The sequence below is a fragment of the Catharus ustulatus genome, chromosome 2, assembly GCF_009819885.2.
Source record: "Catharus ustulatus isolate bCatUst1 chromosome 2, bCatUst1.pri.v2, whole genome shotgun sequence".
Lineage (NCBI taxonomy): Eukaryota > Metazoa > Chordata > Aves > Passeriformes > Turdidae > Catharus > Catharus ustulatus.
The window spans coordinates 55927354-55940834 of NC_046222.1; the positions used below are offsets into that span (position 1 = coordinate 55927354).

The 13481-nt window shown below is 37.0% G+C and overlaps 1 protein-coding gene across 1 annotated transcript in view; it reads right to left on the reverse strand.

Annotated features, from left to right (window-relative positions):
• Positions 1-13481, reverse strand: part of TRPC4 (transient receptor potential cation channel subfamily C member 4) — a 131238-nt gene that overhangs the window by 58698 nt on the left and 59059 nt on the right. Inside the window, exon 3 of the mRNA XM_033052259.1 lies at positions 3107-3625. Within this exon, the coding sequence (XP_032908150.1) occupies positions 3107-3625 (519 nt within the window). The remainder of the gene's footprint in view (positions 1-3106; positions 3626-13481) is intronic.

Below are 13481 nucleotides of genomic sequence, written 5' to 3' on the forward strand. Positions count from 1 at the left end.
GCAAGGTAAACTCAAGATTATAAATCTTTTAACCTCTTTAGTCATTAATAAAGATTGATGATTTTAGCAGGGAAGTTTTTTTTTGTTGATAATATAGTGTAGGTTACCTCTGACCTGACTCCATGGGCTGAGGGTTGCTATCACTGAGATGCCTTTAGACAGCACATGAATGAGAATCACAGTAGTATGGCAAGTGTGAAAGGAATAGAAATGCAGGGATGAGCAACTTTCACTGTGGAGAACCTCAAATCCAGTTGGCATAAAGTTCTTGGTTTGTGGAAGGCCCACTTCAGCAGCAAAGTGGAGATCATGGAGATCTCTAAAGATGAATGCAGTTTTTCAATTTCCAAAAACACAGAGTGATACCAGGGGATTGCAGATCACTGCACAAAGCACTGCTTAATCGTGTGAATTTCAAGGGTCTTTCTCTGTTCATTACAAGGCATTTCTAGATCTACATTTCAAACATCATGTCATTTTGGAAAGTCCTCAAAAACTCTGAGCTTGGTAATTTTCTTTACTCATGTTTGTCAATTTTAATTTCTTTACACAATAAAAATTCTTCATCATCCACTTGTTTGTTTCTATATGTACACCCCAAACTGTTGTTCTACACCATCCTGTGTCTTGAGATTAAAGTAAGTTATATTATCCAAAGCCTACTTCACCCCTTTGTGAGACTTAGTTCTAATATGTTTCATGTTTGCTTGCTTAAAATGCCAAAGGGAATTGCTGATAATAATTTTTGATATTATTTTCAACTTGAAAGAAAAAATGTAATACTTAACTCCTGAGCGCTTAATCATAAAAACAATGTAAAATACATACTTGTCATTATTTTGCCACTTTTAGCTGCAATTTTTGGACTGAGACTGGACATTCTGGACAACCAGACCTGACTGCTTACTTGTGGAGCTCTGACCTCAGCCCCAATATGGTGCTGACAATAGCATGAATAAAAGTTGAGGGATGGGTTGTAAGGTAAGAGGGGAAGACAATGCGTTCTTATCTGCTTTGCTGTTTTGTTTCGGTGGAGGGGGGGACATTTAAAGAAACAGAAATAGTAATTGCTAAGTTTGGAGCAGTACCATCTGAAAATAATTTATAAAAGCACTGAGTATATTGCCTAAAATACTGTACTGTCAAGAGCTCCTGGCTGGGTTCCAGTGCCCAAGCTGAAAGAATTCCCTGACCCTGGAGGCTGCTGGATTCAGCCGAAGGCTGTAACTCCTGTAACATCCTTAACACAAGAAATAGAAAGAACCTGATGACGTATTTTTATCATGATCTATATGGACCAGGATAGCCAGAATCCAAGCAATTGTTATGCCTGAGGTAAGTTTCTTGATCTTAGAGCTGCATCTACCAGAATAGTGTAGTAATAATCAGAAATAAAATAACTGAACAGTTACAGAGGCTATTGCTCACTTCAGCAACCAGTATGGAATACATTTTGGAACACATTTAGTAAACCTTGACTTTACTTCAGCGTGAATCAAATGGTAGGCATAGTGGGAAATATTTATAGAAATGAAAAATGTATGTAAATATAAAAGATCCACTGATTTGGAATTGCTTCACTAAATCAGTATGGCCTAATGTTTTCTATTATGAAGAATAAATTATGTAATCAGCTGTATTACTGCAACTTAATCAGGCACAGCAATCAGATGCAACTATAAAAAACATTTCACTCTACATATGCCTATCACTATCTCAAATTAAGAAAATTCAAGCTTCGTGTCAAGGTTTAAAAACAAACAAACAATAAGAGATCAGAATTTTATGTCAATGCATGAATCCTTGCAAAAACAGAAGTCTAAACTTCAGTTTCTTAACTTACTGCAAGACAGAATTGGCATTTCAATAAATATTAAATAGTGGTTGTTAAATCTCGCAAAATATGATCTGAAAATAATTTATGAAGGCAGTGAATATGTTGCCTGAAACATTATACTATAAAATAAAAAATGATGCAATACATTTCCCAAAGGAAAAAATGCTTATTAGAAGACTTGTGAAGTCAGAGACCAATTGAGGTTTTCTTCCATCAGTACTTGAGTACTTCCCTACCTCCATGGTGGCTTCTCAGGATGACTAAATTGTATTTCAAATGAACAAAAGAATCATTAAATGTTTGGGTATTATTTCTTCAAAGCTATCTAACACACTTAATAACGCATTTACTATTGTATTTTGCAGAACCAAGATTTAGCAGAGATAGACAGATTAGCTCATTCAACACAGAGGTTTCTTAAGCATTTGCTGTAATGAATATGAACTAATACTATATACTTACATTTGTCTTGCCTATTAACTTCCATAGTTCAGCTTGGTACGTACTGTTTCCTGATAAGATAATACATATTCTGACATGATGATGTGCAGGGATTAGGTGAAGGTTTGGAAGTATCATGGAAACTGTTTTCCTAACTCCTTTTTGTATCTTGTTTCTTTTCCTTTTGCACGTACAAAAGAACTGGAGTACTTTTAAAAAGACATGCAGATATCTTCTGATTCCAACTGAATGTATGCATTGGTGAAGCAAATGTATTAATTTTTAACTGCCATAGACACCAATACCCAAGTATTTCCATTTTGAATGCTTTGTGAAAGAGAATCTGAATGTCGACATTTTTGGGAGTCATGCACAGTTATTAAACTTCTGTTTCAGTATCTATAATAGTTACTTTTTGAAGACTCTCTCTACAGAGGTGCCTCTAGTATGTGTTTGAACACATAGCTGCCTTTTTCTGTCAGACATGGTCCAAGTTAATTTAAAGTATGCTTTATATATTTCTTGCCCTATTACTGAAGAGCACTTCAGAGCACAACTACTGAAGACTACATCTATTCAGGTATAAGTGAAAAAAGTTTCACAGGATCTGTGCTAGAAGAGAACATTTTAAATCCTGGTACTTGATACTATCAAACTGTAACAACTATTTAAATTCATCTAATTAAACCTATAAAAAGAGCAGAAACCTAGTAGAACAAAAAAAAATAGCTAAGCAGAAATTTGTCTCAGTTAAAAGGATGCATTTCAGGCTCTTATCTATCACATTACTACTACTGAATAAGCTTAAATATTCTCCAGCACACTCACCTCTTTTTGACGGTACTTAATTGCCAGTTTCAATCTTGCAAGATCATTACCACTTTGTTCTTCTATCAAGCTATTATCATCTCTGTAATTAAGAATAATTTCCAATTCCCTGGAACTCCGTGTCTGATCCAGGAGATCTTTTGCAAATTGCTTGCATTGCCGTGACAGTTCCTCATACTCCGACTTAAACTCATTTTCGACTTTGCTCAGTTCCTGCAGCTCCCAACTCAGTTGAAAAGCGGTAAGGAAAGGATCCTCACTGGACAAAGCAATCAATGATGGGCTCGCCAGAGCCTTGTAGATATTGAGTCTGGACCGAGAGTGGCGCAGGCTGTCCACATCTGAGCTTGAGACACATTCGACACAGTTGCAGCGCACCTCGTGTGGCCTGGGCACAGACACCCCCTTCTGCACAAGGAGCTTTATGATCTCGTAATTGTTGGTGTGGGCAGCCAGAATTATAGGTGTGATGTCCGGCGTAAATTCTGAAAACTGCTTGTCCAGAAGCACTGGCGGCACCTGCGAAAGAAGGCAAAAACCCTTACAGGCCTCCTCATTGAGCAAGACTTACAGAAAATTAAGCTAAAAATGGTTTACCAGCTAGTACACTTACTGATGGATCTTTATTTCTGTCCAGAGTTGAAGGAAACTCTTTAAATACAACATTTCAATTAGCTAATAGAGTGTCTTTCCAGTTAATGCATTGCTGTAAACAGGGTGTGATTTCTCATAGAACCTGTTTATATGCAAACAACCCATGGACAATAATTTATTAGAGCAAATTATTAGATAAAAAAGGACAAGTTAGATACAAATGCTCCTCCCTGGTCCCTTGAAGTGAGTGAGATGGAAATTTTTTCTTGCTTCTCACTGATTTATCTCAGTTTCATAGGGAAGAAAGAATCATGGTGGGCATAACTGTGAATCTGTGAAGAGAGCAATGACCAGGATACAGGCAAGTAGATTTAGAAAATAAAATGGACTAGTAAATGAGAAGGAAAATATTTTTTTTCTTAAAGAGAATGGTGAAAATAAGGGTGTGTAGAGAAATAAAATTACTTGCTGCAAAGAGCTTAATGTCTTAAGGCTCAGTTCTACATTCACCTGCACAAAGAAAAAAATCCTGCTTATAGGAAAACAGGGGAGTCAGTAGAAGAAAGGTCCCCAGAGAGCATTTTTAAAGCCTCTTCTGATATGCAATTCAGTTTTATCAGTCTTAATCAGAAGACTGTAAGGATTTTCATTCTAAGCTTTTTTCTTTATTTTGCATTACCAGGCTCCAAAAGTCCTGCCCGGGTCAAGAGAATTCGTTCGATTAGTATGATTAAGAATGCAAGTGCAATTAGCCAATGTCAAGTAAAAAAAATTATATTGGCATCATCACTTACAGATTGCCTTTGGTCCACAGCTTAATAATCAAGTACAAAACTCAATCCACAGAGCACCACAGAGGAGTGCTCTCAGTGAAGCTCTTTCAGGAGGAAGAAAAAGGGAAAACATTTGAATCAATCACCTGAAGGTTAGAGAAATAGATGGCCATCACAGGGAGGAAAATAATTTTGATGCAAATCTCATGACAGTACCATGGCCTTACTGCCAGGTGGAAAAAACACAAGTAGAGTGGGGGTGGAAAGTCAAGCTTGGAGATCTGGCGTTCAGGACTGCAACCACACATCCCTATGGAAGCAAAATCTGCCTGGCCATAGTATATTGCTGAGCTCAAGGAGCTATGCCAGGTTCTGAGAAGGAAAGTGGAATCAACAGGCAGAAATTCCTCTTCTCCCCTCTCATGCACTCAGACATGCATGCTTGGCTTGGCACTGAGTCAGGCTGGCACTGAGCTTGTTTTAGCACAGGACTGTGGGCTGACTGAGCTGGCACAGCCACCCTCACGATCCCGTGCAGAGGGTGCAGCTGTCCTCACAGGTGGATGTTCACAACCAGTGGTTCTGAGCCAAGCAGCAGAAGCTGCAACTTCCCTTCTGCTTTCTTTATTCTGAGGTACAAACATAATGGTGCAGCATGTGCAGAGAAACATGGTTAAATATTACTTATGAGGTAAATAACCCAGCTAAGAATATACTAATGAGAATATATGGATGGAGGGAACACTTGGGAGCAAGAACAAATAGAAGCTCTGTGTGCTGTGCCTGGTCTCAGGCTAAAAATCACAACTCTGGACATATAGTTTCCCAGAGGACTCTATGGCTCTGCCCACACTGCTCTGTCAGGTCTCTTCCAGGGTACATCTGTGCTTGAAATCCAAACACATTTTCTCTCCTATCTTTGGTGTCAGTGGGGAAGTGAAACCTGTTTTCAACCCCAATTCTCACAGGTTATTGCAGTCTTAGATTTTTCTTCTATTTTATTTACATATTATATAGGGGGGAAAAAAAGAACACTCCATGCATACACACACATTTTTCATTAATTCTAAATTGCAACTGTGGCCAGTGCTTTTGAGACTAGAACGGCATGAAAAAGGTGACAAAGATTCAAACTTTGCATTAGTAGAAATGAGGTTTTGGGCTATCATAGAGCTGAAAAAGGTTTACAGAGAGGCGTGCGTTGTGTTCTGACAGTGTCTGCTACAAGCAGTGCGACTCCTTATTGGCCTCAGGTTCAGGGTACCAGAAAGCAAAGGAGAGAGCTGCAAGGGCAGAAAACTCAAGGTCAGAAAGCTGTAACTTCAAACTCACTGACTGCTCAGAGTATAACTCTGTCACTTCACATGTTGCTAGTTTTGTACTTTCTGACAGTACGAAAGTAACATTTGCTTCAAGCCCTGCCAGAACTGAACTATCTTAAACATATCATCAGCTGCAAGCTCTGAAAAATTAAGACACAGCTTCAAAAGACATGGCACTACAGTGACTGACTTGTACATGGGGGCCACTTCCTTACAAGCTGCTTGATTTTTCTCATAGCTTATCAAAACCTTTCATCTTAAGCTAATTCAGATTCAAGGCTAGTGCATAAATTTTGTAATTCATTGCATTGGAATTTACCCAAATATGGAAGCATTTATTAAATCTTTTCAGCTTTAACTTACAGAAAAATTTAAACTTAAAGGGCAAACACTAAGACCTCAATTACATCATGACTTTAACCCCTGATCCTTTACCTCCTATTTTAAGATTTTGTACTAATTTAAATGAAAGAGAGAATATCAAAGTAATAAGGTCAAATTATTCCCTCATCTGAATCAAAATGAAGCACTTATCTTTGAAGTACTGAGTGCTCTCATGGCATTCAGAAAATTTCAGCTTCTTACAGTCGACCCAGAGTAGTTGCTCTTAAGTTATCAGACTTACAACGAATTTTACTTTCAAACTACTAAAAATAATTCTCTTTAAAGAGAACCAAACTAAATAACCAGCGCACACTGATATCAGCCACACATTTGGAAGCCTCAACAGAACACTCACAGAAAATACTAGAGTCTTCCTTAAATGCTGGAGAATGAAAAGTTATTAGGTCTTACAGCCACTGACTGTGACTGACTTGCCAAAGCTCAGCAGTAGTGTAATTATATTATACATTTTGGACTTAGTGTGCTAAGTTTGAGGCTGCTTAAACTTGGCAAAGTCAAATAATTTTTGCCTTCTTCGTGAAGGATTTCTACTTCAACACTATTTACTGTGCTGAAGAAGAAGATTGGTGACTATGTATATTTGTTATGAATGTCTATGTGGTTAGTGGACAAAAGAAAACAAAACAAAAAATAAAGGATAGCTCAAAGTCAGAACAATTCAGTGCTCAAGGGCATGAGATTTTTTGTTGCATTTCTTTTCTCTGCACTCAGTCTAAGTGGGAATGAGTTAATCTGGTTTGGATATCTAACAGTTCTTTTAGATACCAAGTGGAATGGTCCTCTTCAATGTGTTTATATTCTCTGTATGGTCTGTGCGAAGACAAGCTTCTTTGCTATGACAGGAAGAGAAACCTAGGTTAAATTAATGCCTTTTAGGTCTGAGATGTTTTCCTGTCCCCATGACATCAAAGGAGAGACCGATTATTGATGTTGTCTTAGACATCCAGGAAACAGAAAAATATAACAGTCAGTTTGGAAAACAAAGATTGCAAACCCCATGTGTTTTCTCCATCTAGACTTCTTCTAATAGCTCTAATTACTGCAATGTCTCAACAGAAAGACTGAAAACTGAAGAGTCCATTTCCCTGCTATTTAAGTGCAAGAGCTCAGAATCTATGGAAATTTATTTCCTTGGGCAAACAGAGAGGTTCCCTGGCTCTTGTCCTTGTTTATTTATTTGCAATTATTTTGTCTTTTGTTTGCAAATGAAAGCACTTAGTTTGGGGTAGCTAGGGGAATAAATTTCTGAGTCATGTCCATAGTGACAGCATGATTGGAGGCAAAAACCTAAAGCAAAGACAAAAAGCCTTATATGACAGAAAAGATGAATACATATGTCACGCAGTACCAAGTTATATAAAGAAATTTTTCTTATAAAAATGTGTCATCAAAGTCTCAGCTGCTTTATCACTATTTTTCTATAGCTGTCATCAGTCAAACACCTTGAAAATGCCTAACTCTACATTTCTGCACAATCTACAGCACATAAGTTATCCCTGTGCATACACAGTTCCATGCTTTACATTCTGGTGTGCTGAGTTCTTCTTTGGTTTGCTATTATTGTATCATTATTGTATCACCTGAAATACATCCTGATGAAGACAATGGAAGTAGTTAGCCTGGGAAGTGCTCAAAAAATTCCTGTTACAACTCCTTTACCATGGGCTAAGAACACTGTGAACATCCAGATATATTGAATAACTTAGAGATATCATCTCAAGATAACTTGAAATCAGTTATCACAGCCCCGAGACTCATGTTGAAACTATCCCCACAAGACCATACACACAGCAGGACTGCAGTGGTGGTTCCTGATTGTCTGAAAGGGCTTTTCCCCATCCCAGGGTGCTCACTGTGCCCTGTACCTCCGGTATATTGTGTGGCCATCAAAGACCTAAGGACAACTTCCCTGGCCTCCCTCCAAAGGCTTCTACTTGTTCACTTGAACTCATTACATTTTCTAAAGGTAAGTACCACACACTTAATCTGCTACCGAAGTATTATCTTTCACTGGATAATATTGTACTGACATGTCTATTTTTTCTCTTTTTTTTGTAGGAAACGGGCACAAAACAGATGTAGAAAATAGAGGTCTCAGGCACTGTAAGTTGACTAATAACAGTCTGAGGACTAAGTGTAAATGTTTTAGTAATATTGTAACTTCTTAGGAATGCATACTGTCATAAGATTTAATTACAAATTGTGTCCTTTAACATTTTTATATCCACATTTTACCTCAGTGCTGGCAAAGTGTTTAATTCTTGTCTTCCAGATTTCTTTTCTCTGGAGTCTAATGTAATTCCAGTTATGAAATAAAGCCAGGTAGATATAACAAAAAATAATAATTAAAAATCAGATATTTTTGTGTGGACATTTTAAAACCAAGTATTCCAGATTACTTTTTTTTTAACTTGAAAAGTTCCTTTATTCCAATATTTCCCTAGAGACTAACAATGAGAAGGTCCAATCCCACATTTTTTTCCATATTAAATTATTGTGATTATACTATATGATTATGACAATTTTAACCACTAATTTTTAAAAATATCCCTAATATAGTGAAAATATTATATTTCCTGCCATGCAAGAAAGATGTCTAGCAGAGAGGAGCTCTGATAAGCAACCCAAGATATATATCTAATTTAAATAGCTGAAATTGGGTAAGGTAAACAGACCCTTTAACATAGAGCTCAACATAATTCATTCTTCAGACACAAGCCATGTGCTAACTAGCTCAAAACTTGATTACTGCGCTATCTCATGCTGGTGCTGACCCACAGCTAGCAATGGCTTGGACCTCCTAACCTGCACTGCTGGGATACAAGACAGGTATTTTTCAAAAGTACTGTATTCATCATTTTGGCCAGTTCTCCAGGATGTGTGAAAAGAGAGTATTCAACAGTTAATGTTGAATATCTTACCTTAGGAGCTTGCTTTTAGTCTGTCTCCTAATGGTAAGGGGGGAAAGGCGACATTCTTGCGTCTGTGTAAATCCTTCTCAAGGCCCATCACATGTCAAAATGCATTTCCAAGGCTCAGGCCAAATGGCCTCATTTGGTGGTAATTTGAACCACTGTTAGCAAATGGTATCTTCCCCTCACATAGAATAATGTTTTATGCAATATCATGTCAATTTATTTTGCTGAAAATTTACTTTCACCCTGCTGGGACATGACTGGAACTGGGATGTTTGTAGTAATACAGAAACCCTATCACATTTAAGGAGGCTTCAGGGCTTGCCCTTTGACAAATCTGTGAATTTTGAAAAGTTAAATTTACAAGTTTGAGTTATTTTCATCCATTTTTTTTCCAAGCACAAGTTGAGTTTTCCAAACATTGGATGTGTTGGTTTTTTGTTTTTTTTTTTTTAATCAGCTACACTTAACCTACCCCAAGATGTGAGTTTTCTAATGCTTGCTCATACTTATCTTGCGACAGAACCAATTTGTGTGTCACAAAAGTCACATCATGGACTGATCGCTTTCAGTCTCCATGACAGCCGCATTGCACAAAAAGCATTAATGTAACACATTAAGTAAAAGAATTTGACCAATCTGTTCCTAAAGATTTGCAGTAGTGGGTGGATATGTCACACCATTTCCTCACAATGTTCCTGATACTTCATATGTTTTACCTTTGTGCAGTTTAAGCCCATAAATTCTTGTTCTACGAAATGTGAACACAGAGATTACTTTATTTCTTTGCTTATTTTCTGTTTTCTACTTTCTCATTCAGACTTTCCTTTTGAAGGCTGGAACAAGATAGCCTTTAAAGTCCTTTCCAGTCCAGGCCATTCTGTGATTCCATAATTCTGTGATCTGTGCTCATTCTGATGTCATCAGATGTGATACTGACTTTTGAACAGCAATATGGTATTGTCCAGTCTTTTTATGTTAGTCTTGTTTTAATATTCCCTTCAGAATTGTCATCTTAATTGTTTCCAATTCCAATACATACTTTGTTGATTATTTCTGCTTCATTTAGAACCTAACATTTTTTCTTACTGAACTCTTTTATTTTTTCATAGAAATAATTTCTTGCTTGCCAAAACCTCAATTCTACTTGTCTCCTGCAACAGTCCTGAGATCAACCCATATTGTTGGTTGTCTACAGCATCAACAGGCCCTCTATTTCATCTAAAATGTCATTTATAACTGCAGTGATAGGGACAGACCCCTGCAGGACTGCTCATTTCACCCCTCTGCTGAATTTATATGCCCTGTTTCACCAAGTACTGTTGGCAACTCCTGTGAGTGTGGTTTTCTTAGACTGTATTTTGAGTGACAGTTTATGAAATCTTACAAATCTTGAGCTATATGATATGCACTTCTTTTCCCCAACATACAGAGCTTGCTATCTAGTGATGAATGATAATTTTATTGTTATGACAAGCTTTGTTCCTGACAAATCTTGGTAGACTACTATTCAAGTCTATATTTTCTTCTAGGTACTTACAAGCAGAATGTTTGACTATTTTCTTCAAGATAGTCCCTGCTAAAAAAAAAAAAAACAAAACCTTTTATTTGAAAAAATAGAATATGGAATGGAAAGGAAATATTGTAAAATTAATTGATAATAGTTTCCAGACAGAAACAGAGGAAAAGGTATTGCATTTGAAAAGTTTAGGACATTAATCTGTTGGGTGGGACTGATATTAAAGGATTTCAGTACTTTATTTCTCTCTCTCTTTTTTTTTTTTTTTTTTGTATGTGTGTTTTTTGTTTTATTTCTACTCCCTGTATCCAAGAGAACTCTGATCCAAAATACTGCCTGTACACAAAACTGCTTATTTCCAATTAATATTTTCCTGTGAGCATTATGAGTGAATGGATGTGCTGTTTCATCAGTCAATGCCAACAGCTTGAGCAAGGGTGGGAAATTGCCTAAAAATAGACACTTAATAGAAGACTGCCAGGATATATGGAATTTGTTTTCAGCTATGGAATTTACACTTGCTCTCTCCACAATTTTTAAACAGGTAAAGGAGTGTTTCTAGTAGTAGTTCTGGGCATTGCTTGACTGCTTATAATGAGTGACAGCAAAAGTTGTTTTCCCTCAAGGGACAGTGAAAGAAAAAAAGTAAAATTGTTTGGAAAAAACATGAAAGCTGAGAAAGATAAAAGATCTTATTATGGAAAGGATTAAAGAGGAACTTAAATTACTTATTTCCATCATGATATACACCTCTCTCAGAGTTTGCATGATGAGTAAAGCCAATAGTGAAATGTCCTGAATGTTCAAAGTAGGTCTAGCGGGGAGGGCTTTCCATCTGGATTTTTTAAATGGATGCATAGATAATTTTCCCAAACACAGAATGGGTCATAAAGACAAAATAATTTTAATAATTAGGTCTGATATTCCATTTCCAGAGAAACTGTGTCTCTGGTTTGCTTAGCAAAATGTGGAAAAGCTCTTGCTTTTCCTTGTTCATTTTTCTTGTCCCAAAATATCTCCAACACCTAAAGAGGTAGAAAAAAATTGGCTTGCTTCAACAACGAGGTTTTCAGAGAAATGTCAGAACAGAGGAGTTCTTAGAATCTTAGCAGGATCCTTTGTTTATCCCTGAGCTTTTTAGATCTAGAAACAAGAAAAGCCGTCCCACTGGGTACAGAATTATAGAGATGGTTTCTGAAAAGGAGCTTTTGCAGAAAAGACAATAAGAGACTGGTGGCCTCCCTTGGTATCAATAAACTGTTTAGGAGATACAAATGTCTCAGAGGGTGGGAATTAGCTAAATTTCTTTGCAGCTGATTGCAATTATTTAACATTGCAATTTGTGATATCTTCGTGGCTGGGAAGTATATTTAATGTTTGAGAAAATTAAAAGGGTTACACTTACAAAGAACGAAGTGGGAAACAGGCAAATTTGAAACACAGAACCTCTTACAGAGAAGTGTTTTCTCTATTTAAAAAATATTAAGAGAAAGAAATACAGAAGATTATGGCAGAGATAAAGCAACTTGTATCTTCAGAGGATACAGAGGAACTTCACAGTTAGCTGTTTCGTAAGTACCTTATTCCCAGCATGTAATTCACTGATTTGTTATTTAGAAGCAGCTCTACATTTTGAACCATATTGTAAATCTGCCATATTTCACAGAGGCAAAAGTATACAGAGGAGACCAAGGCTCACAGAACTATGCTAGGGTATGCTGGGAATGAAAGATGTATTTGAGAGTCAAAGGATTGAAAATGGAATGGTTGATAATATTCTCAGATGGATTTACTTCCTTAACAATAGACACAGTAAGATCCTTCCTGCATACAAGAATCAGTTGAACAATCCTCCTGCTTATGAGGTCTTGGAAACATGTAAGTAAACAAGAGAAGATTGCTAGAAATAAAAATATTCCCTTTGAATTCCCACTGCAAAGAGATCAAAGGAGAAATGGGAGAGACATGCATTATTATAAGCTGCCCTACACAGAGAGACCAGGGGCAGAAGTCTTAGAGGTATTTAAGGGTACATTGCTAGAAGGAAGCCTTTGAAACTGATGCCAAGGGGAATGGATTGGTTCAAACCCCTTAATGCTCCTTGTTTCAAGTTAGGTTTAGCTTAATACTGTATTCCTCTTAAATTCACCAATCGATTGGATCTTGATCTGTACAGATCTTACACACATGGTGCATCCATGCATAGACAGGTATTCATAATGCGCTTTAGGATATGGATTTTTTTTTTTTTCTTTGAGCTTATGTAAATACACTTCTACTAAATTCAGGGCATGGTAGTAAGAAGAGACTTAATAAACAAAGGTCTAAATGAACAAGGAGCATGGAAGAAAAATTTAATCTCATCAGCCAGATTGCTTGTACTTAGAGTAAATGTCATAAAACAAGTTGGTAGCAAATAAAATGGTGGCAGACTTTTTGCATTTTCTGTAAATATTCAGCTGTATCTCAGCAGTACATAATATTAAATGGTACACTTTGAGGGTAGATATTTCAGGTTTCTTTTTTCTGGTTTTTTTCCCTGCCAGAAGGCCTCACACACTGTGACAAGCCTGCAAACTTAGATAATATTTTATTACCAACCCTCAGTAGTGTTTTAGTAGATAAGTTGAAAGGGGAACTAATTTTGCCTCCTGCCAATCTGTGGTGAAGATATGGAAGATATGGATCTGGTACAGACACAAAGTACAATTAAAACACTCAGCAGCATGTCAGTACAGCATGTCTACCCAGAAAACAGTCAGTAAATTGGCAAGCTAAATTGGTAGCCTCCCAAGACAAGTAAGCCCCTGTTATCACATTAATGGGCTTTGTCAGGCAGTCCATTGT